We start from the raw sequence: 23,431 nt of genomic DNA on the forward strand, positions 1-23,431 counted from the left end.
CTATTATTAGCAGCTTTTATTGCAATATGTACTTTTGGACTTCAACCTTCCTATGTGGCCCATCTGTTCATACTTCTTTAGTTTCATTCTGTGCGGCTGTGGATGCCATGTGATTTTGGCTCTCGGGTGCTGCTACCGCTAATAAAGGTTCCCTACTGCGCATGCGCAAAGCACGCTGCGCTTTTGAATTGGCGCGGCGGAGGAAGGGGGCCGAGTGCAGCGCTGCGGCTCTGTCTTCCGAAAGTGGGAAGGTACCTGTCAAAAACAAGTACCCGTTCCCCTTCCCCCAGAAAGATGCCAAATGTGGCACCGGGGAGGTCAAAGCATATAAGTTGCACTTTAAGAAAAAAGAGGGGGAAAAAATGCACTAGACTGCATTAAAAATGCATCAATAACCCGCATGCAGAAAAGCATCTGGAACGCATCCAGGCTGCATTTCTATGGGGTGAACTGGCCCTTAAACAGAAGTGTAAATTACCATAATTCATTCACATACATCGTATATATCATGACGCTGTGTTTAACAAAAAAAAAAAATCCTTTAAGGACCTTATTCCTGCAGCACTGTTGTGTGGTCACATCACCTTTCCTTGTTCTTTTGGCATCTGCAGGGAACAATCTTTGGGAGGGGCTTCTATTACTGCTGATGTATTCTATCTACAGTCTGCACAGCCCTGAATGGTGCTGTGGCAATCCCGTGACTAAAAAAAAACAGTTTCGGAAAAGAAATTCAAATTAGATTCTAAATATCAAATAACTGTTATATTGCTTCCTATAAATCTTTATTGAACATCAAATGTGTATTTTTTGTGCATTAATATGATGTAGGCAGAGTAAAAAAAAAATGATTGACGCTAGCTTTCATTTTGTTCAGATGGCATCTACATTCAAGGCTCTTTTTTACTTTTACAGGTATTGGCTATTACATTTAAATATATTTAATATAAATATTAAAACTAAGCTGAATGTAATCAATCGGCATACTATATCCTATCCCCATAGTGTTTATAAATAGGAGGACATGCATGGGTAGAGAGGGGAGTGTCATTTAGCACTGTGTATACACCCACTTGTGTGACTCTATACTCTTGTGGGCTGAGATAAGAAAAAGGAGGAAATGAACAGGTTAGAAAGTTACTGAAACAGAGCGTGCTCCATAGAGGACACTAGCTGGTCTGCACAATCTGAAGCTGCAGTGGGGACACAGAGAAGATGGGAGGGACAGCTGAAAGCAGTAAAAGCCAGGTATATTTCACTCTACACAAAAAAAAATGCTTTAGTGGCTTTGTGAGTATGCACACTCTGTTAGAAAGCATGTAATGATAGTTTTTCGCAGTCTGGGTTTAATAACACTTTAACCACTTGCCGACTGCCTAACGCCGATCTACGTCGGCAGTCAGCCCCTCACAGGCAAAGTGACGTAGGGCTACGTCACTAGCTTGTGAGGGTCTAGGGAGCGAACCCCCCCCCCCGCGCGCGTGTGACCAGCGGACCCGATGTCCGCCGGTCACTCGGCGATCGGCGGGGGAGAGGGAGAATGTCAGGCAGCTTGTGTAAACAAGCCACCTGTCATTCTCCTCGCTGTAAAGACACTGATCACACAGATCTACTATGTAGATCCGTTGATCAGTGTCTTTACAGCTCAAGCCACAGCCAATCACAGTAGAAAGCACGCCCCTAGGGACACACACAGCCCCTCCCTCCCAAATAAAGTTAACCCCTTCACTACCAGTGTATTTTTACAGTAACAGTGCATATATATAGCACTGATTACTGTAGAAATGTCACTGGTACCCCCAAAAGTGTCAAAAATGTCAGTCAAGGGTCCGATCTGTCCGCCGCAATGTCGCAGTCCCGCAAAAAAAAATCGCAGATCGCCGCCATTACACGTTAAAAAAAAAAAAACAAAAATGACAAAAATCTTTCCCTTTGTTAGTAAACGCGATAACTTTTGCGCAAACCAATCAAAATACGCTTTTTGAGAGTTTTTTACCAAACATAGGTAGCATAAAACAAATTGGCCTAAAATGTTAAAAAAATTTGATTTTTACATTTTTTTGGGGGGGAATTTCATATAAAAAAATGTGAAAAATATTGCTATTTTTGCAAAATTGACGCTCTTTTTTTGTTAATAGCGCGTGATCAAAAATTCGCACAGGTGATCAAATACCACCAAAAGAAAGCTCTGTTTGTGGGAAAAAAAGGATGCCAAATTTGTTTAGGTACAGCGTCGCACGACCGCGCAATTGTCCGTTAAAGTCACGCAGTGCCGAATCGCAAAATACCCCCTGGTCGGAATGGGGGTAAAATCTTCCGGGGCTTAAGTGGTTAAGCTATGCACAAGAGAACATATAACAAACAAAGAAGGTGTAATTTATTTTGGCAGCAAAGTCATGTTTGGTAAAACAAAATACAATGTTGCTCAACTTTTATAGCTTTCTTACTTTTGTCTGCACATGTGAAGTCCCTTAAAGTGATTGTAAACCTCATTATTATTATTATTTTTAAAAACAAACCTGTTCTACTTACCTGCTCTGTGCAGTGGTTTTGCACAGAGAAGACCCAATCTAACCTGCTTGCTATGGGGCATTCGTGCAGGCTCTATCCTGAGCTGCGCTGTGTGTGTCCAGAGACACTCTCTGCTCACAGGCTGTGATTGACAGCAGCAGGAACCAATGTTTCCAACTGCTGCCTCCATATCCAGTGAGAAGAGAGAGAGAGAGTGTTGGGCACAGTGCTGGATTGAGGTAAGTAGGGGGGTTAAAACAAACTGTTGCTTTGCCCAAATGACATTGTGTTTTTGTTGTGGTTCTGATCCGGATTTAATTCCCCTGCAGCCAAGAACGTGGCAGCTGATATCGCAGTGAAGCTCTGTGAGTCTGTGGCAAAGAGACTGGAAGGAAAAGTGATGGGAACATTCTCCAGTAAGTGTCATCAATTTAACCCAAAGAATATCTAAAGGGTGTATAGTTTAGTTATACTGGTTTGAAGGGGTGACATCCATTTGTGTCTCCAAAACAAAAAGAATGCAGACCTTTCCTGTTCTTTTTCTTTCTGTGGATATAAACCAACTCGGATATAAGCGAATGTACATGGATTTAAGTCCATTTACATCCGCCCCTCCAAAGATGTACATTGTGGTTCAGTGTGGATCTGTCACAGATGGATATAGGCTATATCCGGGGTCCTCAATTGGCGGACTCCGGGCCGCCTCCGGACCCACACGGATTAAAATCTGGACCGCCGAAGCGGTCTGCTTCCTTCTGTCTCAGCGGGGGACAGAATGGAGAGAATCGGGAGGATCGGACTGGCTGTGTTTAGCGCTGCATGATTACAAAAAGCCGAGTACAAGTTCTTCTGCGGCGGAGAGGATGTCCTACAAAGTCCCGCCTCCTGGGCCGGCTGTTACCTATGATAGACAGAACACTGGTGACGTCTATCATAGGAGCCAGTGTCCAGGAGGCGGGACTTTGTAGGACATCCTCTCCGTCGGGTAAGAAGAACTTGTACTCGGCTTTTTGTAATCATGCAGCGCTAAACACAGCCACTCCGATCCTCTCAATTCTAACCCCCCCCCCGCTGATGACAGAAGGAAGCAGACCTCGGCGGTCCAGATTAATGGGGGCACGCACACTGGTCACTGCATTATTGGGGGCACAAACACTTTTCACTCTGCATTATTGGGGGCACGCACACTGGTCACTGCATTATTGGGGGCACACACACTGGTCACTGCATTATTGGGGGCACACACACTGGTCACTCTGCATTATTGGGGGTACACACACTGGTCACTCTGCATTATTGAGGGCACACACACTGGTCACTCTGCATTATTTGGGGCACACACACTGGTCACTCTGCATTAATGGGGGCACACACACGGTTGCTCTGCATTAATGGGGGCACGCACATGGTCACTCTGCATTAATGGGGGCACGCACATGGTCACTCTGCATTAATGGGGGCACGCACATGGTCACTCTGCATTAATGGGGGCACGCACATGGTCGCTCTGCATTAATGGGGACACGCTCTGCATTAATAGGGGCACACACATGGTCGCTCTGCATTAATGGGGGCACACACATGGTCGCTCTGCATTAATGGGGACACCCTCTGCATTAATGGGGGCACACACATGGTCGCTCTGCATTAATGGGGGCACGCACATGGTCGCTCTGCATTAATGGGGACACGCTCTGCATTAATGGGGGCACACACATGGTCGTTCTGCATTAATGGGGGCACACACATGGTCACTCTGCATTAATGGGGGCACGCACATGGTCGCTCTGCATTAATGGGGGCACGCACATGGTCACTCTGCATTAATGGGGGCATGCACACTGGTTGCTTTTCATTAATGGGGGCACGCACAATGGTCGCTCTGCATTGGATGGGGGCAAGTTTTGGGGAATGCCTTTTTTTGTTGTTGGCGTTCTGTATTTGGAATTTGACGGTCACTTTTCCGGACCTCGGACTGAATGGAAAATTTGTAAGTGGACCTTTCAAGTTTACATTTGAGTACCCCTGGGCTATATGTATGTGTGAAAGGCCCTTTCTCACACCAACATTCCATATGGATGTATCTTAGGTTTTCAGACAGATCCAGACATGAATACAATGTATGTCTATGGGAGGACAGATGAAAACGTATGTATGTGTGTGTATGTATGTATGTATGTGTGTGTATGTATGTATATGTGTGTATATATATATATATATATATATATAATCTGTTTATGTCCACAGAAGAAAAAAAAAAGGTAAAAGGTTTGCATTGTTCTCCGTTTTGCAAAAAGAAATGGATGTGAACCAATGTCATCTTGTTTACAGTATGTCCATTTCTCGGCAAGAAACGTTTTTTTTTTTGCATTTCGGTTAGAGTAAGGGAGGGTTAAAATCCACCATTAATTCTTTTTTTGCCATTTGTTTCCCATTAGGGAAGCTTCACTTCCTTTCCCATGGCAACAACAGGAAGTGAGAGAAAATCCCTCCAAAATGAGGAAATCCCTGGTTGTTCCCAGGATCACCAAAACTAATGTCACCATTGGAAGATTTAACCCTCTATCCCTGTGTTGGTGACAACTCAAAATTTGGGATTTTCTTTTTTTATGTTTAATCTTTTTTGTTTATTAGATTTTTGTCGTTGGAGCAAATACACATACATAAAAAAAGGGGGATAACTGAAGGATCATAAGGTCAAGGCTTAGGTCCATGAACAGTACAATATGCATTATCAGTAATTGTAGGCTATACATGCTGGTACATAAGGTAAATCAAAATACAACATGGTAATTCCCCGTTAGGTAAGTAACAAAGGAGTATTATTACCCTAGTATGTGGGATGGGAGGTAGCCATTTCTTCTTTTTTTTTATGAGAAATAAACATTACAGCAATCCAAGACAGAGCAATACAGTTCAACGTGCACATAAAAGTCTATTTGTAAAAGAAAGAGGGTACAAACCATGTGATGCCATCTAACCTCTCTCAAACAGAACATCTGCACAATAAGACATTAGCTATACTCCCATATAAAAAAGTTAGCATCTTTGTGGTTAAGGGTAGCAAGATTAAATCATACCTCTGTGGCCTACCCGGCATAGAAAGACTCTGGTATATAAGCTCATTAGGGCTGGGTCCAGGGGTATCAAGCCATGGTCCCCATAACAACTTTTTAAATTTACAGGGGTAGCCCTTGCATTAGTAAATGTGACTTTCAACGAGTAGCAAATTACCTACAGAGGTTACCCAAGACTTTTGTGTTAGGGGATCAGGGGATTTCCAAAGTTGTAAGATTTGTTTTTTGGCATGGAAAAGGGCGTGACTTATGGCTATCCTGGGACATTCTTCTTGTACTACCTGGCCTGCTGAAGGACACTTCAAAGACAGCATTTAGGTCCGACTGGATATTTACCAGAAACACCGCATTTAGGGTTTCCAGTACTTTCCACCATTAAAGATGGAGCTTGGAAAACGCCAAAGAAAATTAATTAAATCCCCGTGGTCTCTCTTACATCTTTGGTAGTATGGCTCCACACTGTTACCCATCCTAGAGAGCCAGAGGGGAGTATAATGAGATCTCAAAAGAACGTAGAGCTGAGAGAGTTTCTGGGACACATTAAGTAAACAGGTGAGGCCCTATGAGACCGAGACCCTCTGAGTGTGGGCAAGTACAATGCGGGTTGCAGGTGGAATTTGATCCACTGGGGAATGTGTAGTGGCAAACATAGAGCTTATTAAGTGCTGCATTTGAGCAGACAAATATTAGAGCCACGGATTGGGGAGGGCCAGGCCCCCCTCATCCTTTAGGGTGTTGCAATTGCTCGAACTTGATTCTTGGTGGGTGGTTTCCCCACAGCAGGGTTTGATAAATTGAATTCACTACTCGAAGGCTAGCTTCACATCTGTGCGAGTGGTGCCGCTGCGGGACCCGCACATATTCCTGCAGCTGCAACCACATGCACAGCAAAGTGTGGGACCCGCAGGCAGGTGCCATTAATCCTAATGGCATGCCGCCCGCACTGGAAATTGCACCCGCAATGGGAACCTTGGTTGTTTTGCAGGCTGCAATTTTAAAAATTGTGCGGGGGCTTCTTTGCTGCAAATGAATGGGCTCTCATGCCTGTGCAAACCACCACCTGCATGGCCACACAGCTGTGAACCTAGCCTAAAGTTTTTTAGGGAGATTACAGTAGGGGATTATTTTTTCACTGTTAAACAAGAAAGCCAGTGGTGTATCTCCCTAAGGGGGGCACAGACAGCAGGTTTCCTAATGCTTCTCCACTCTATCCAAAACGAAAAAAAAAAAGTTTTTTTGCCTTTTTGTTATACTGTAGTATTGTAAGCTAATGTGGTTGATCTCCAGACAATCCTATACATACACAGATGAAATACATATTTGGAATCTGTATTTCTTTCCATCCAGTGTAAGATTTGCACAACTCCGCTACAAGGCACAGCCCTGTGTGGCCGGACAGGAGACCTGATTTTTCTCTGCTGCTGTTTAGTAACACATACAGGTCTTGTTCCTTCTCCAATCTGTGACTGTACAATGAAAGTAGAATCCACATCTCTGTTGTTCTGCTCTCCCCTCCTACCAGCATGCTCTATCTGCCAACTGATTGGCCCCTTGTGCCGCTTCTAATTCTCACAGTCTGAACTCTGCAGAATGAAATTTGGGTACTTACATTGCATGCATGAAAACATAAAATCATAAATTCAATGATGTATTAATGGATATAGAGCTGTGTTAGTCTGTTTCTTTTATATCTGTCTGGAGTTCAACTTTAAGCATTATATTTAGAGTCATTTAGACGCAGGCTTTTAATGCCCCCCCCCCATAGCTGACCTGTAATGTATTTCCTTTGTGTCTGTAGCTGTGACTTCAGCTGTCAAGCAGGCCTTGCAAGAGTCACTGGTGCAAATCTTGCAGCCAAAGCGTCGTGTGGATGTCCTGCGTGATGTGATGGAATCCCAACGCCTACGACGCCCTTATGTCATCACTTTCTGTGGGGTGAACGGAGTGGGGAAATCCACTAACCTGGCCAAAGTAAGTGAATTCATCCTAGTGGCTCTGATGGCGTGCATACACTTGGTTGTGTTGTTGGTAAAGCACTGTAGGCTGTGGTTTTGGCATCTCCTGATCGTTATAGTAGGTGAATATCTCGCACTGACATCTCTTCTCTTACCTGCAGATCTCCTTCTGGCTGATTGAGAACGGTTTTAGCGTGCTCATAGCAGCTTGTGACACATTCCGAGCCGGGGCGGTGGAGCAACTGCGCACACACACAAGACGCCTTAATTCCTTGCACCCTCCGGAAACGCACAAGGGGCGCACCATGGTGCAGCTCTATGAGAAGGGGTATGGCAAGGACGCGGCCGGCATTGCCATGGAGGCCATATCTTACGGTAAGCTGTTTAACACTGGAAATGTTTTAGTGATTATGATACTCTGCTGTCCATCCTAATTCTAAAACCTTTATCATGCTGAAAAAAAACAAATTGAGAGTCTGCCAATAATTGTAATATCACTCTGTGCATGCTCTGTGTCATCCATTACATGGATGAGCAAATACCAGTACTACAAATAAACCCAAAATATATTTGTATAAAGGCATCTTGTGTTACACAGTCCCTCTTTTTGCTATAAAAGCTGCTTTTAAATTGATTTTTTTTTACCTTTTTAGAGCTTTGACTGCTGTTGTCTCTTGCTTTCAGCACTTCCCTGCACTTTAGGTCTGGGATTGTGAATAGAAGTAGCACCTGATGTCAGGACTATATGTCCCATTATCCTGTGAGCGGTCGCAGTACATGTGTGCTGCTTTTTCAGAGACTTTCTGCACATATTGTGTCTTCCCTTGCAGCCCCACATAAAGAGCACACATGTAGGGGTGTCTATACTAAGCTTCCAGGAAGACCCTGGAAAGCCGCGTAGCCGCTCCATAGAGGGAACGTACTTCTATCACATGTTCAGTTTCTTCTTGTTAAGGGTGCATGACCCTGGGAAGGAAGACATGGAGGATTTCTGTATGTAAGTGTAGGATGCAGATTAGCAATGGTGTATAATGGCTTTAATAACACTATTAAACTGTAAATCTATCTAGCAATGAACCTTAAGTTTATAGGATAAGGATAGGATAAAAAAAAAAAATGTACATCTTGTTGCAGGTAAAAAAAAATGTGCATTTATTGTTGTTGTTATTATATTTGTTTTTATTAGAGCCTGCAAAGCACTGCACCCATGATCAGCAGATCAGGGGTGGAATCGTAGGCTCCGTACACACGCAGCGATTATCGGCCGACCGATCGTTCGTCTTTTGTCCAGAGTTGTGTTTTGTTGGTTGGAATGTGCCTAGACTGCACACGAATTTTCTCGCCCAACAAAAATCTACTTCAGAAGTGATGTCATGTGTTGGTTTGCTTTCTTTGTGCTCTTTCTTCTCAGAGCATGCCCAGTCTTGCTCATAAGATTTTTCCCTGTCGAAATCTGCACTGACTGCACGAAAATCGGCCGTGTTTTGACGGCCAACAAAAATGTTATAGTCTGCACACCAGATTTTTTTCGGCTGAAAAGTCTGAGTCGGTTGTCGGAAGCATCATACTAACAAGCCGAAAATCGGCAGATCGGACGTTGGATGAAAATTCCCTGCCAATTTTCGATGCGTGTGTACGGGGCTTTAGGCTCCTGCCATGTACCTCATATGGGCAGGCAGTTACTGTATGACAGGAAGCATCAATGAACTACATGGAGCGCTCATCAGCGTCCTGGTAGTTCAATGATAACTATAAGCCGTTAGCTGCAGAGGCTGTCAGAACTCTCTGAATGAATGACGCGGCCATGGGGGCAGAGCCCCGACTGGCCATGTTAGTTTCGAATTGTAACAGTGGGTGCAGGGAGAAGATCCCAGCCTGCTGTCACGATTAGAAGAGGGATCAGGGAGAGGCTGCAGGAGTGGGAACATAAGTTCACCTTTTGGGGGAACATGTAACCTTTAAGGCTGATGACACCAATGATGTTGCTGATTAAGGTTTTGCACAGAGCGGCCCCAATCCTCCTCTTCTTGGGTCCACTGCCAGCGCTTCTGGCTCCTCCTGCCTTCAAGTACCCCCCTTAGCAAGGTGCTTGCTGGGAGGGGGGTACTTGTGTGGGCTTACTAACGAGCTGCACTGCATGCGTCTATTGACACACAGTGCAGCTCAGCACTACCTCTACTCCCTTGTCCCTGTATTTGATTGACAGCAGCACGAGCCAATGGCCTCCTTACCCTTGCTAATATTCGCCATTGCATTAAACAAAAAAAACACATCTGAGAAGAAAAGTTACATAATATACTTCTCTTTCTCTTCTGTTCATTTACAGACACAGCTCCATATTCTTCACCATAGGGTTATGCTGCCCTCTACAGGAGTAGGACTAGGCAGACAATACAAAAGCTTGGCTACACCTATTTTTCTTTTTGGTCTGATTTTTTGCTGTTTGTTTTTGGATCCCGTTTTTTTTTTTCCTGCGGAGGTTTTCTAGCAACTGCCGGGCTGAGCGACGGGCTGGACTATTGCAGTTCCAGTGGTCCCTTTTGCCCGGGCCAGTGAGCACGTGCAGACCGTAGCTCCGTGCTGGCCCGCAAGTTAAACGTGCATGGTTGCCCTTCTCCGGGCAGGTGGCTTGGTGTCCGTGGGACCGAGTACCACGCAGTTGGGCAGGCCAAAAATTTAGGCCGCAGCTTTGCGGCCCACTGGCTGGACCTTCTCTGGGGCAGCCCCATTTGTGGCAGCAAATGCTGCCATTGTACCCCGGGACATCCGTCTCCCCTCAGCGAATCTCGCTCACGTGTTGCCAAAATTTAGGCCACCACCCTTCTGGTTGGGCCTCTGGGGGGGGGGGGAGAACAGGGTCCGAGGCAGGTTTAGCTGCCAGGGTGCGGTGGGGCATCCGCCCTTCCCCGGTGGCTCTGTGGGGGGTATTTTGCCTGCGGGTTTTCCCGCACTAGTGGCAGGCCTTTTGCGGCCTCCTCTCTCGTTGGCACCCCCTTTTTGCGGGCCTCACTTGGCGCCCGCTGTGGGGGGCTTGAGTCGCTGACCCCATGTGCGGGGTAAGGATAGCAGTTTGCTAAGCGATTGCGCCCCCCCTCTCCTGTCTCATCAGATTTTGCATCTGGTACGGTTGCTGCGGATGGGACCACCCTGCGAGGTCTGAGTCAACGTTTCTCTGAATCGTCAGACAGGATGATTCCTCCATGGCTGCTGGGCCACACAAAAGAGGCGCTAGTAAATGCATAGATTGTGTCAGTGCAGGAGTCATTTATGTTGGAGGATGCAGCCGAGGCTGCTGCGGCCATATCTGTTCCCTTTGTCACCCATAAACCGTCCCGTGTGGTTATGGTTTTCTCTTATCCAGCTTATTTTGACAATTGTGTCTATAAGTGCTGGGTGCGTCTAATACAACCCTTGATGGTCCCAAGACGCTTTGCTGTCCGGTACTGGTATCCCTTGAAAAGTCTATTCTTAAGCAGTGGACGCTCCCACCAGCGGTGGGTGCCCCTATTTTCCAGGTTGACTAAGGCAATCATGTTTCCAGTGGTAGACTCCCCGGCTTTTAGGACTCTGGCTGACAGGTGGGCAGAATCTTTAAGGCCCATTACATGTTTACTATGGCGTGTGCCTTATTGGGGCATATTTTGGCCTCCGTTCGGGTGTCTCAGACGGGGTGGGTGACGCTTTTGCATCTGACCATAGTGGGTGACTGGTTTCCCCCTGCCTATGGTGAACTGGCAGACTGGTTGGTTCAGGGTCTGCAATTTGTCTGCGATGTATTTTTGGATCCGGTTCCAGTGAGTCTCCAAGCTATCCGTCTCAGCAGTGGTGCTTAGGCGTATTTTGTGGCCTGTTTGGGGCTACCCTGAATGATTTCAGCCCATAAGAAGTTTTTTTTCGTCCCTCAGGGACTTCGGAAAAAGGTTCCAATCCCTTCATGGCCTCTTCGAGAGGTTTCAAGTGGCCGAGATCTGGCAATCAGAGAGCAAGCTTCTCCAGACCTGCTGACAAGACCTGTTCGGCATGATGGTTTGCCCCCATCCATGTCTGGGGTGGGGAATGTCTTCGCTGATACTGGGGCTGTGAACCTCTCTGGGTCAGTGACCAGTGGGTCCATGAGGTGATTGGATTATTTCAGGCTGACTCTGGATTCAGCTCTAGCCAGAGTGTTGCTTGTTCTTGGAAGTTGCATTCTGCGATTCGCCTGTCAGCCCACAAGTGGCGTCCCTTCGGGCGTGTATGCGAGTGTTGGGGCCTGATGGTGTCCACAACAGTTCTACACGAGACTCCTTCAAAGGAGATTCTGGTCAAATGGGTCAAGTGTTCCAAGTCGCTGGACAATGTGATTTGTCTAAGTCAGGTGACAAATAGTTCTCTGGTCTGGTGGCTGCGCTCCCCAACCTTATCACGACAGATGCCAGCCTGTCCGGGTGGGGAGGGGTCATGGGGCTGAACTCGACTTAGGGTTGTTGGACGCTGGAAGAGTCCAGATTGGCCGTTGATGTCTTGGAACTTCAAGCGATCAGGTTTTGCCTGGATCCTTGGACAGAGCTGCTCTGGGGGCTCCCAGTGCGGATTCAGTGGGACAACGCCATGGCTTTGTGAATAGCCAGGGTGGCACAAGGAGTGTGTTAGCAGCCCTGGAGGTGTCCGCAATTCTCTGGTGGGCAGATCGTTCTTCCTCTCTCTACCGTGCACTTTTCCGGCGTGGAAAATTGGCAGGCGGATTACCTCAGTCGTCAGGCATTGGACTGGGGAGAATAGTCTCTTAATCTGGACGTGTTTCATCAGATATGTCTGCGGTGGGGCACCCCAGAGGTGGCTCGGTTGCCGTCCCGGCTCCACAGAAAGGTGCTGAGGTTTGTGGCCAGGTCGTGAGATCCTCTGGCAGACGCCACGGATGCTCTGGTGGCTCCATGGAGCCAGTACCCTCTGATTTACGCCTTCCTTCGCTCCAGCTTCTTCCAAGACTTCTATGCAGGATCGAGGACGAAGGGATTCGGGTCATTCTGGTGCCTCTGGACTAGTCTTGCTGGTCTTGGTATGCCGACCCAGTGCAACTGGTTGCCAACGTCCCCTGCAGGCTTCCTCTCAGGGATGATCTGTTGTCTCAAGGGCTGCTCTTACATCCTGTTTTACAGTCGCTGGCTTTGACGGCCTGGCTGTTGAGAGCCAGGTGCTAAAGGACAGGGGCTTGTCTGGCTCAGTGATTCCAACCATGTTGAAGGCGAGGAAATCTTCATTTCGAAAGCTATATCATCGGATGTAGAAGGCGTACATGTTCTGGTGTGCAGTTCGCGGAGTCCATTCTCGTTCCTTTTCGGTGGCTCAGATTCTGGCCTTTCTTCAACAGGGTTGAATCGAGAACTGGCCTTGAGCACCGTGAAAGGCCAAGTGTCTGCCTCTGCATTCCTTTTTCAAAGACCTTTTGGCTTTCCATTCATTGGAGCATGCATACCTTCAGGGAGTTCATCTTTTTACTCCGCCTGTAAGTTATCCTCTGTCACCATGGGATTTGAACCTGGTTCTGTTGGTTCTTCAAAAACTCTCTTTAAAAACAAACGGGGGATACCTTTCCTCACACTGTCACAAAATGTGGCTTTTTTGATGGCTGTCGCCTCTGCTCGCAGGGTGTCGGAGTTGGCGGCTTTGTCTTGTTGTTCTCTCTAGCTGGCGGTTCACTGGGATAACCGGGTCCTGTGACCACGGCCGTTGTTCCTCCCAAGGGTTGTTTCCGATTTCCATTTGAATGAGGACATTGTGCTGCCGCCCTTGTGTCCCAGGCCAGCTCATCCCAGGGTATTTGCCTTTTATACTTTGGATGATGTTTGAGCTATTTGGCAGCCTTATCCAGATGTATCGGACAGATGGTGACCCAGACTTATTCGCTTACGGGTCGGGTGTCTCCCTTTCCCTGTGGTGGCACATTCTACTCGGGCACTTTAGTGCTTCTTGGGCCTTCTGTCATCAGGCGTCAGTGGCGCAGGTGTGCATGGCGGCCACTTGGTTGTCAGTGCATATTTTTTCAAAGTTTTACAACATGGATGTTTTGGCATCTACGGTTGCCTCCTTTGGCCGCAAAGTTTTTGCAGGCTGCGATTTAGAGGGTACGTTTTGCCCTCTTGAGAGTGTGTTTCAGGTTGGGCTCCTGTTCTAGTTGAGCTACTATTGCCTGGATTGGCTTGTGTTTAGCCTTGGGTTTGTTATTCCCGCCCCTCATGTTCGGCACTGCTTTCGGACATCCCTATGGTAAAGAATATAGAGCTGTGTCTGTCAATAAAAAGAAAAGAAAATAGGATTTTTTTACTCACCGTAGAATCCTTTTCTCTGAGTTCATTGACAGATACAGCACCCACCCCTCTAAGGAGTTTGTTACTGCTTGTTGTTACAAAACTGAGTATCTCTAAGCAGGATGGGGGGCTATGCCAGCTGAGGGCAGCCAAACTTTTGTGTTGTCTGCCGAGTCCTACTCCTGTAGAGGGCAGCATAACCCTCTGGTGAAGAATATGGATCTGGATCTGTCAATTATCTCAGAGAAAAGGATTTTACGGTGAGTACAAAAATCCTGTATTCCCGGCTTTCACCCGTGATTCCTAAGCAAATCTGACGTCACCATCATTCTGCCGAGATCTCTAGGAATGTTGGGCAGCCCAAATATTGTGAGCAGACAATCCTCTACTGTACTGCAGCGTCTTGCAAGATTCTGACTACATTGCTTCCTGGAATGGGGAAACTCCATTGTAATGACCATAGTTGTAGAATGGTATGCCCAACAAGCTCCTATGGAAAGTGATGATCGCGTGCTCACAAACGTTTGACCATACATTGTAGCTGGCCTGTGTACAGGTGTCACTTAAAACTTGTTGACAGAAGAAAGGTAATACTGTCACACTACAAGTTGGTGGGGCACAGGAGTAATGGGTCTTCTCATTCACGAATCTAGTCCTATAAATGTCATAAAATGTTGTTCAAGGCCTTGCAGCTCTCCTGAGATCTGGGAAATCTTGAGGCTGCACTAAAAACAGAAATTGAGAAAGCTCACCGTTGTCGTGCATCACTGTTGACAACACTTTATTTGTAAAATCCAATAAAATATTCATATGTGTAAAAATTACAGGCATGTAGCCATCCATCACATCTCATATAGACAGAACCTCCCCACATCTTCATATTTGATTACATCAATGGAAGTTTATTAGCAAAATAAATACTGGTTTTAAATAAATAATACTTTTACTGCTGCCCTTTCAGCTCGGAACCAGAGCTTTGATGTGGTGCTGGTGGACACAGCGGGCCGCATGCAGGACAATGCACCTCTGATGACTGCGCTGGCCAAGCTGATTGCTGTCAATATGCCCGACCTTGTGCTGTTCGTTGGAGAGGCCCTAGTTGGCAATGAGGCTGTGGACCAGCTGGTGAGTTTTATAAATTAATATTTAAAAACCAAAAGTAACCTCGTGTTTAGTGTATAATGTAATAACTGCTGCACTTTAAAACCATCTGAATATTAGATGTATGAAAATTAAACAACATAAGAAAAAGTGTGCTGTCTCTTTAAAAATCAATAAAACATCACATATGAAGAGTCAAGAAATCCTGCTTAATACTTAGGGCCTTGAAAAAGTATTCATACCCCTTGACATTTTCCACTTTTTGTCATGTTACAAATAAAAACGTAAATTTTATTTTATTGGGATTTTATGTGATCGACCAACACAAAGTGGCACAGAAGTATAAAGTGGAAGGAATTTTTTACAAATATGTGAAAAGTGTGGCGTGCATTTGTATTCAGCCCCCTTTAACTCTGATACCCCTAACTAAAATCTAGTGGAACCAATTGCCTTCAGAAGTCACCTAATTAGTAAATAGAGTCCACCTGTGTGTAATATAATCTCAGTAAAAATACAGCTGTTCTGTGAAGCCCTCAGAGGTTTGTTAGAGAACATTGGTGAACAAACCGCATCATAAAGGCCAAGGCACAAACACACCAGACAGGTCCGGGATAAAGTTGTGGGGAAGTTTAAAGCATGGTTAGGTTATAAAAAAAAATGCCAAGATTTGAACATCTCACAGAGCACTGTTCTATCCATCATCTGAAAATAGAAAGTGTGAGGCACAGCTGCAAACCTACCAAGACATGGCCGTCCACCTAAACGAATAGGCTGGGCAAGGAGAGCATTAATTGGAGAAGCAGCCAAGAGGCCCATGGTAACTCTGGAGGAGCTGCAGAGATCCACAGCTCAGGTGGGAGAATCTGTCCACAGGACATCTATTAGTCGTGCGCTCCACAAATCTGCCCTTTATGGAAGAGTGGCAAGAAGAAAGCCATTGTTAAAAGAAAGCCATAAGAAGTCCTGTTTGCAGTTTGCGAGAAGCCATGTGGGGGACACAGCAAACGCGTGGAAGAAGGTGCTCTGCTCAAATGAGACCAAAAATGAACTTTTTGGCCTAAAAACAAAATGCTATGTGCTGTACAAAAACTAACACTGCACATCACCCTGAACACACCATCCTCACTGTGAAACATGATGTTGGCAGTATCATGTTGTGGGATGATTTTCTTCAGCAGGGACAGGGAAGCTGGTCAGAGTTTATAGGAAGGAGCCAAATACAGGACAATCTTAGAACTAACCCTCCTAGTCTGCAAAATACTTGAGACTTGGACAGAGGTTCACCTTCCAGCAGGACAATGACAATTTTACTCTCTAGATGTGCAAAGCTAGTAGAGACATCTCCAAATATAATATATAATAACTTTCCTTCCACTTCACAATTGTGTGCCACTTTGTGTTGGTCTATCACATAAAACCCCAATAAAATACATTTACATTTTTTGGTAGTAACATGAGGAAAATTTCAAGGGGTATGAAAACTTTTTCAAGGCACTGTATATACAAATTAAATAGACATATCACATAAACACTTGTGAATAGCAAATTCAAGTGCAAAAGAAAGTAAGTCCATGTAAAGAAAGTCCTAACAATTGATGTAATTTTAAGTGTTAAATCAGACGAATATCTCAGCAGTGTTCTCACAGAAAACACATAGTGCTTCAATAAGTTCCCCTCCCTCAAGCCGACACACTGATTACTGGAATAAAAATCCCATAAGCGAGATCGAAGTTCACCTTGCAGCAAATAATCAATTCCATCGCCACAATTGCATAAAAATCCTAAATAGTACTCTCAACACCAGAGGTAAAAAATAACAGAGACCGATCCCATACTGTAGTAATAAAGATAATGGCTCAAATGAATAAGGTATTAAAACTATAATAGTAGAGCACCTCACTGTGTATCAGTTGAACCAGCTCAGCTGCATACCAACAGGGTGTGCACGATGACGTCAGGTATCAGGCTCCGCCCAATGCCTTTCTCTCGAACAAGCATCTTCAGGGGAAAGAGACATGAGTTTGATGTCCATTTAAAACACAGTGCGCATGCGGCTGTGACGTCACCGGCTGCTACAAATGTGAATAGCTCATGAACGGTGCACATGTAGGAGATATTCCCTGTACCTAAAGTACAGGTAATCCTCATTATAGGCTTACCTGTAGGTACAGATGAAAAAGCCAACTTTCTTACCACTTTAAGGTAACAAGGGGTCTATCATAGGGAGGCTATTTTCTTATCAACGTCTAAAAGAAAGCGAATACCTAATCAGAAAATTTTATTAGTGCCGTGTGCACGAGTACGGTGTGCAAAGCATACAAAACTGAATACAATTATTTACAGAATGTAAAATTCTTTCATACCGCCAGTCTAACAAGATTTTGTTTCCACATGCACAGAAATTCATAAAAAACAATATATATATATATTATATATATATATATATATATATATAATAGATTTAGACACATTTCTATGCATTTGCAATTGAAATCTAGTGAGATTTTTTGGGATCAGGACCTTGCCCTGTATTTAATTTTGATTCCCAGAATGACATTCTGGGCTCCATGTGTGGTAGGATGCAACTCTTTTGTACCGTTTTTTTTTTTTTTTTTTCTCCCCTCTGTTTTATGAATGGTAATAAATATTCTGTGTTGTGTCTTCCCCCCCCCCCCCTCCCCCTCCCCCCCCCCCTAAAGGTGAAGTTCAACAAGGCATTGGCTGACCACTCTATGGCAGAGAGGCCACGTCTCATCGATGGCATTGTGCTCACCAAATTCGACACCATTGACGATAAGGTAATTTTTTTTTCCTTTTTTTATTTTAAGCTAAAATGTCCTTTCTTTTTACTACTACAAACATATGTAGACTTTTCACAGCCAGTTCATTTACGTGGTGCCAACAACTGTAGCACAAGCAACATGCATTATAGCCTTCTGTTCCTTAAAATTGCTTGCTCTGATTTCACTGCACACTCTGAGTTTCTCATATTGGACATTTAGAAGTTGCAGCAAGTCAGAGCCTGCTCAATTTGTAGGCTGGAGAACATCCAGCATGGAGGCTGGCCGGAGGACACAGGAGTTAGCTAGGGTGGTCTGCATGCCAATGCAGCCTGCCTAAGAATGCCCACTCCTTCAGATTGACATTAACCCATCAAGGCTTTTTGATATTTGCATAACTTCTTTCAAGAGCGAACCCACTGCTTATATCAATGTGGAGGACTCTTGAAAAAGAGTACTGAGGCAGGGTGCTACGATATTTTCAGGAAGCTATGCACAGCACCCTACTGACCGCTATCACCTCTTTTGCATAGAGAAGCACAGAGACCCAAGCCTATTCTGACACTTCACTCCTACATGTAAAAATTTACTTTTTTTTTGCTAGAAAATTTTTACCCCCCCCCCAAATTTTTATATATATATATATATATATATATATATATATATATATATATATATATATATATATAAAAAAAATTTTTTTTTGTTAGCAGAGACCCTATAGAATAAAAGTGGTGGGTGTTGGAATTTTTTTGTCACACGGTATTTGCGCAGCGGTTTTTCAAACCCAATTTATTTTTTTTTCAAAAAAATAAAGCAAAACCGAAAATTTAGCCTAATTTTTATTTAAAATTGCATCTGCCTGTGGAATGGCAGCAAACTACGGTACTTACAATTCTCTATAGGCGACACTTTAAACGCCTTTTACAGGCTACTAGTTTGGAGGGGCACAGGAGGTCTGGTGCTAGAAATATTTTTCTCGCTCTGACGTTCACGACAATACCTCACATTTGCGCTGCGATCACTGTTTACGTATGCGTGCGGTAGTAATGTGTGCGTTGGGACGGGGTCGCTTTAAATTTTTTTTATTATTATTATTTATTTATTTATTTTATATAAAAAAAGTGTGTATACACTTATTTTTTTTATTTTATTTTGTACTAACTTTATTGCTATCGCAAGGGATGAACAACATCCCTTGTGACAGCATGGGCTGTGACAGTTCTTCTTTATGGAGAGATTATTAGACCCCAAATTTCTCCTCTGGCTTCCTCATGCAGCTGATCAGACTGAGATCGGTCCTATCGGCTGCTTCTCTGGCTGCTGGTGGCCAGATAATCAAAGGGGGAATACTCGTCACTCCTGGTTTCCAGGGTTACAGAGAGAGGGGAACAATGTCAGTTCCTCTCCGTCTGTAAGGGGCAGCCAATGCCGCCGGCCCCATTACTCCTGGTCTCCGCGATGGGACCGGAGAGGCAGCGGGAGGGTGGATGGAACCCCCTTTCCGCCACCCGCAGAAGGGATTGAGTGGGTAATTAGACACTCTGATTACTTCTGCAAAAAAAAAGTCACTGGCTGCCAAAAATGATACTGGGATGATGCCTCTAGGTGTGGGCATCATCCCGGTAATACACATGAAACCCAAGGACCTATGGGTACTTCCATTTGGGGGAAGTGGTTAAATATCATTAGCATTATAATCCGTGGAAAAAGGAGGAACCAGAAAGGGCAAATACAAGCATATTAAAATTTTAGCATTACCTCGGACCACAATTTTTTTTTTTTTTTTTATATCTGGCTTTAGCTTTGGCTCAGTTTGTATGTTTTTTCCTCTGTGTGATGCTGGTGGTTCTAATTTTGCCTTGCTTTGTTCCTCTTGCAGGTGGGAGCCGCCATCTCTATGACGTACATCACAGGGCAGCCCATTGTGTTTGTAGGCACAGGGCAGACTTACTGTGACCTGCGCAGCCTGAACGCCAAGGCCGTGGTTGCTGCTCTGATGAAGGCCTAACAACTTTTTCTGCAGAAAATCTTGCCATTAAAGTGTTAAGAATTTTTTGGCCCCTCCTCCTCGCAGTGCTGACATGTTTACGGTAAAGAAAGGAATCTTTGTCTCTGCTGAGCGACTCCCATCCATCTGCCTGAATCCTGAGATCATTTCCTAAAAGCTGTAATGCAAGAACAAGCTAATGAGCATCCTCCAGTCAGAGTATCTAAGGGCCTATTCACATTGTGCAGTGCATTCATGTAAAAAATGGTCGTTATTTTTTTTTTAACTTAGTCAATGGTCATTACTTTTTTTTTTTTTTAACATAGCCCACCACATTGTACAGCATTATGTTGTGACACAGTACAGTTTATATATAAACACTTTACCACGTTAGTGTAATGCATCAGTGTAATTGGGCCCTGAAAGTGCCAGCATGTTCTTGCCACCAGCAGCTTGCAGTGCATGCTTGGACTTGAGGTTCTTGCATAGCTAATTGTCACTCTTAAATATTTCCTTGTCCAAGGAGTGTGCGCACGTCTCCTTTCATTGCTGGTGCTTGTAGTCCTTACACCAAACAGGAGGTTATTTGCTGTCAGGACACCCAAAAGTAATATACCTGAGGAATGGGCAACTACAAACAACTGCTAGTTAAAAAAAAAAAAAGTTTTAGATATTTTCCAGCAAATCTGAAGAACTGGCAAAAGCAGAAAACAGTGGTTATCCTGGACCGGTGCACAGATTTGTTGTCCTGGTGCTCGGCCCTCCTGTAAGTGACAGTATAACCTAACAGTATATGACTACTTCTTTGATGAGAAAGAAACATTGTTTATATTGCTGTACTGTGTCCCTGTTGGGCATATCACCTCTTTGTTCTGTCTGATACCTGTTGCATAGACCTGAACAGAGAATAAATCTACCCAAGGGGGGGGGGCACTAAGGAAATATCCCCTAGATAGCAGTTTAGTAAGATATCTGGTGAGGACTCAGCAGCATGACAGATTCTAACCCCTTTTCTGTGCTATCAAGTAAAATTTAGCTGAAGTTGGACCTTAGTAGGAGAGATTTGTTAGTCCAACCTGCGATTTGTACTGAAAGCACCAACTATGAAAAGAGCCTTAGATGAGAAATATATTTTAAAATTGACAGGTTCCCATGGCCGGGAAACAATTCGAAATGAACTCTTCAGGCAGAGAATGGTATATCATGTATTGCCAGCAGATGGCAACGATTGTATATGCATCTCTATTTTGCTGCTACAGGAAACTGCAAACCTTGTCCCCCACCCCTTCCTCCTTTATAGAGCACCTGTCCCTTTCAGGGCCATTTTGTAGGCTAGTGAATGGCAATGCTGCCTACTCATGGATTCATTGATGAGCTTAATAGAAGATGTTTTAGCCTAGAAAATGGCCACATTACCCATGTGTGGGCAAGTGCATATTTTATTCAGTATATTACTGGCCACAGAGTTTGCGCTGAGAACATGTAAAGGGTGATTTTGAATGGCCTGTGTCCTAGCCTGTTGTTAAGGGACTGGCACGTGTGAGGTACCAAATTGGCATTACCCCCCCGCGCCTGGCGGTATTCTCAAGTGAAGCTTGGGGTCAACTTTCAGTACCAAAAGTGATAACCCTGAGCCACACTCGGGATTATCCCAGAATCTTACTCACCTTCTCTGCAATCCCCTGCCGTCCACACACTCTCTCCCCACTCTGTGCCGGGCCGATTGCCAGCACTTGCCTTCCAGTTCCCTTCCCCGCGAGTGTTGCGACGCAGGGGGGTGGAACCGGCGGCAAATTCAAAAGTGTAAATACACAAATGAGATGATACAAAGTTGTGATCCTAACGGATTACACTGTATTATTCCATTTCACCACAGGATTGCACCTGGTGACTTTTCCAGTGCTTTGTGCCTGAAAAATTTTGAATGACCATGGCGTCCAAAAAACGTTTTTTTTTTTTTTTGCGCAAAAGCCCTTTTAGATGAACTGGAAAACAGCGACAGCGAAACGGAGTTACTTGAAGAACTGAGTGATAGCGGTCCGTGGGAAAATTTGTCATCAGGTACAGAAAGTGACGATTCTGATGTCTCTTTCTGGCACATAGCTTGTGGAATTTGGGAAGTATGTCAAATGATTCTTCAGAATTTCCAACGGAGCTATGTGCCAGAAAGAGACATCAGGATCGTCGCTGTCGTCACTTTCCGTGCCTTATGACGAATTTTCCCACGAATCGCTATCGCTCAGTTCTTCAAGTTAACTCCGTTTCGCTGTCGCTGTTTTCCAGTTTGTCTAAAAGTACTTTTGCACAAAAAGAACGCTTTTTGGACGCCATGGTCGTTCTCAATTTTCCAGGCACAAAGAACTGGAAAAGCACAGGCAGGATACTGGAAAAGCCACCAGGTGAAATCATGTGGTGAAATGGAATGATACAGTGTAATCCGTTAGGATCACAACTTTGTATCATGTCATTTGGTGTATTTACATTTTTGAAATTGCGGCCGGTTCCACCCCTCTGCATCGCAATGCTCTCAGGGAAGGGAACCGGAAGACAGGTCCCAGCATCGGGTGGGGGATCGCAGGGGGAAGGTGAGTTTTTAAATATAAAACAGATTTCCATGCAAAAGAATGTACTGCTGTTAGCACAGAAATCTGGACATAATCAGACTGCCAGGGAGGTTAAAGAGCCTTGTCACCTTGTTCTTTTGTAAGAAAACCTCCCACCCGCCTGATACTTGTTTTCTGTTAGTTCCTATTTTTGGAGCCATCACCCTGTGTGGGCTTCATGTTGGATGGTGTCTGAGCTTAGACAGAGTTAGCTTCTTCCTCCTGCTGGTCATCTTGAGGACACAGGCTCCCTTCCCCCATAACTGGAGGTCCTAGCTATTTACCAAAGGCTCCAATAGAGTTGGACAGAGGGGTGTGTACAGAATTATGAGGAGAAGGAGGGGAAGAGGCTCTTCTGACAAGACAATTTGTCACTTCGACTTGAATAGCCAAATTGACAGTCTCTCAAAAGCTGTACCTCAAGTTCTTGCAAGAGAATACCTATTGTACTTACACTCTCTGGCTGTGTCTCCTACCTTACCTTTCTTTGATATATGTGATCCCAAGGCACCCTGTTCTCCTTGCTCACCTGCTATGTTACTACTAGAAAGGAGCTCTGGTGTCTTCCAAACTCATCTCTAGCCAAATTTGCTATTTTTTTTTTTGTTTTACTCTGGTGAACTGTGGGCCGTGGTCATTCTAGCCTTACAGCCCACCTCTTTGTAAACGGTGGGGATGATCTGGCCTGCAGTTTATTGGAGTACAATAAAAACAGACAAGTTCTGCTAGAGTTGAGTTTGTAGGATGCCGAGGCTTCTCTATTGTCCCCATGACGCAGTAGTGATGTAGGGTTTTAGAGGATGGAATCATAGTGCCTGGCCGGAGATGCAGGCATTTGGCACTACCAGAGGAGTCTTACGCAATTTGCAGCACAGAGGAGGTAGGAGAACATGGCTGCTGGAGAGGTGAGTACAATCAGCTATTTTAAGTACAATTTCCTTTCTTGAGAGAGTGACAGTTCTCCTTCAGCTAGGCGAGATCAAGGCCGGTCAAACCCCACTGAGGCCCTCGTCACTCAACCTGGTTGGACAGGGCATCCCCCATGTTCCCAGCATTAGATTTACTCCTTGCCTGTCTACCAGAATCATTTTGTTGCATTTAGCACCGTTCCGTGTGTACCAGCAGCTGAG

The 23,431-nt window shown here is 44.9% G+C and overlaps 1 protein-coding gene across 2 annotated transcripts in view; it reads left to right on the forward strand.

Annotated features, from left to right (window-relative positions):
- SRPRA (SRP receptor subunit alpha) overlaps positions 1 to 19,763 on the forward strand; it is a 39,396-nt gene extending 19,633 nt beyond the window's left edge. For both annotated transcript variants that reach the window (XM_082273138.1, XM_082273139.1), the window contains exons 9-14: positions 2,838 to 2,924; positions 7,384 to 7,556; positions 7,702 to 7,915; positions 14,789 to 14,952; positions 17,628 to 17,726; positions 19,591 to 19,763. In XM_082273138.1, coding sequence (XP_082129264.1) covers positions 2,838 to 2,924; positions 7,384 to 7,556; positions 7,702 to 7,915; positions 14,789 to 14,952; positions 17,628 to 17,726; positions 19,591 to 19,719 — 866 coding nt within the window. In that variant the 3' untranslated portion in view covers positions 19,720 to 19,763. The remainder of the gene's footprint in view (positions 1 to 2,837; positions 2,925 to 7,383; positions 7,557 to 7,701; positions 7,916 to 14,788; positions 14,953 to 17,627; positions 17,727 to 19,590) is intronic.
- Positions 19,764 to 23,431: the final 3,668 nt, after the last annotated feature.

Source organism: Pelophylax lessonae (genome assembly GCF_965119305.1).
Source record: "Pelophylax lessonae genome assembly, chromosome: 12".
In the NCBI taxonomy this organism is placed as follows: domain Eukaryota; kingdom Metazoa; phylum Chordata; class Amphibia; order Anura; family Ranidae; genus Pelophylax; species Pelophylax lessonae.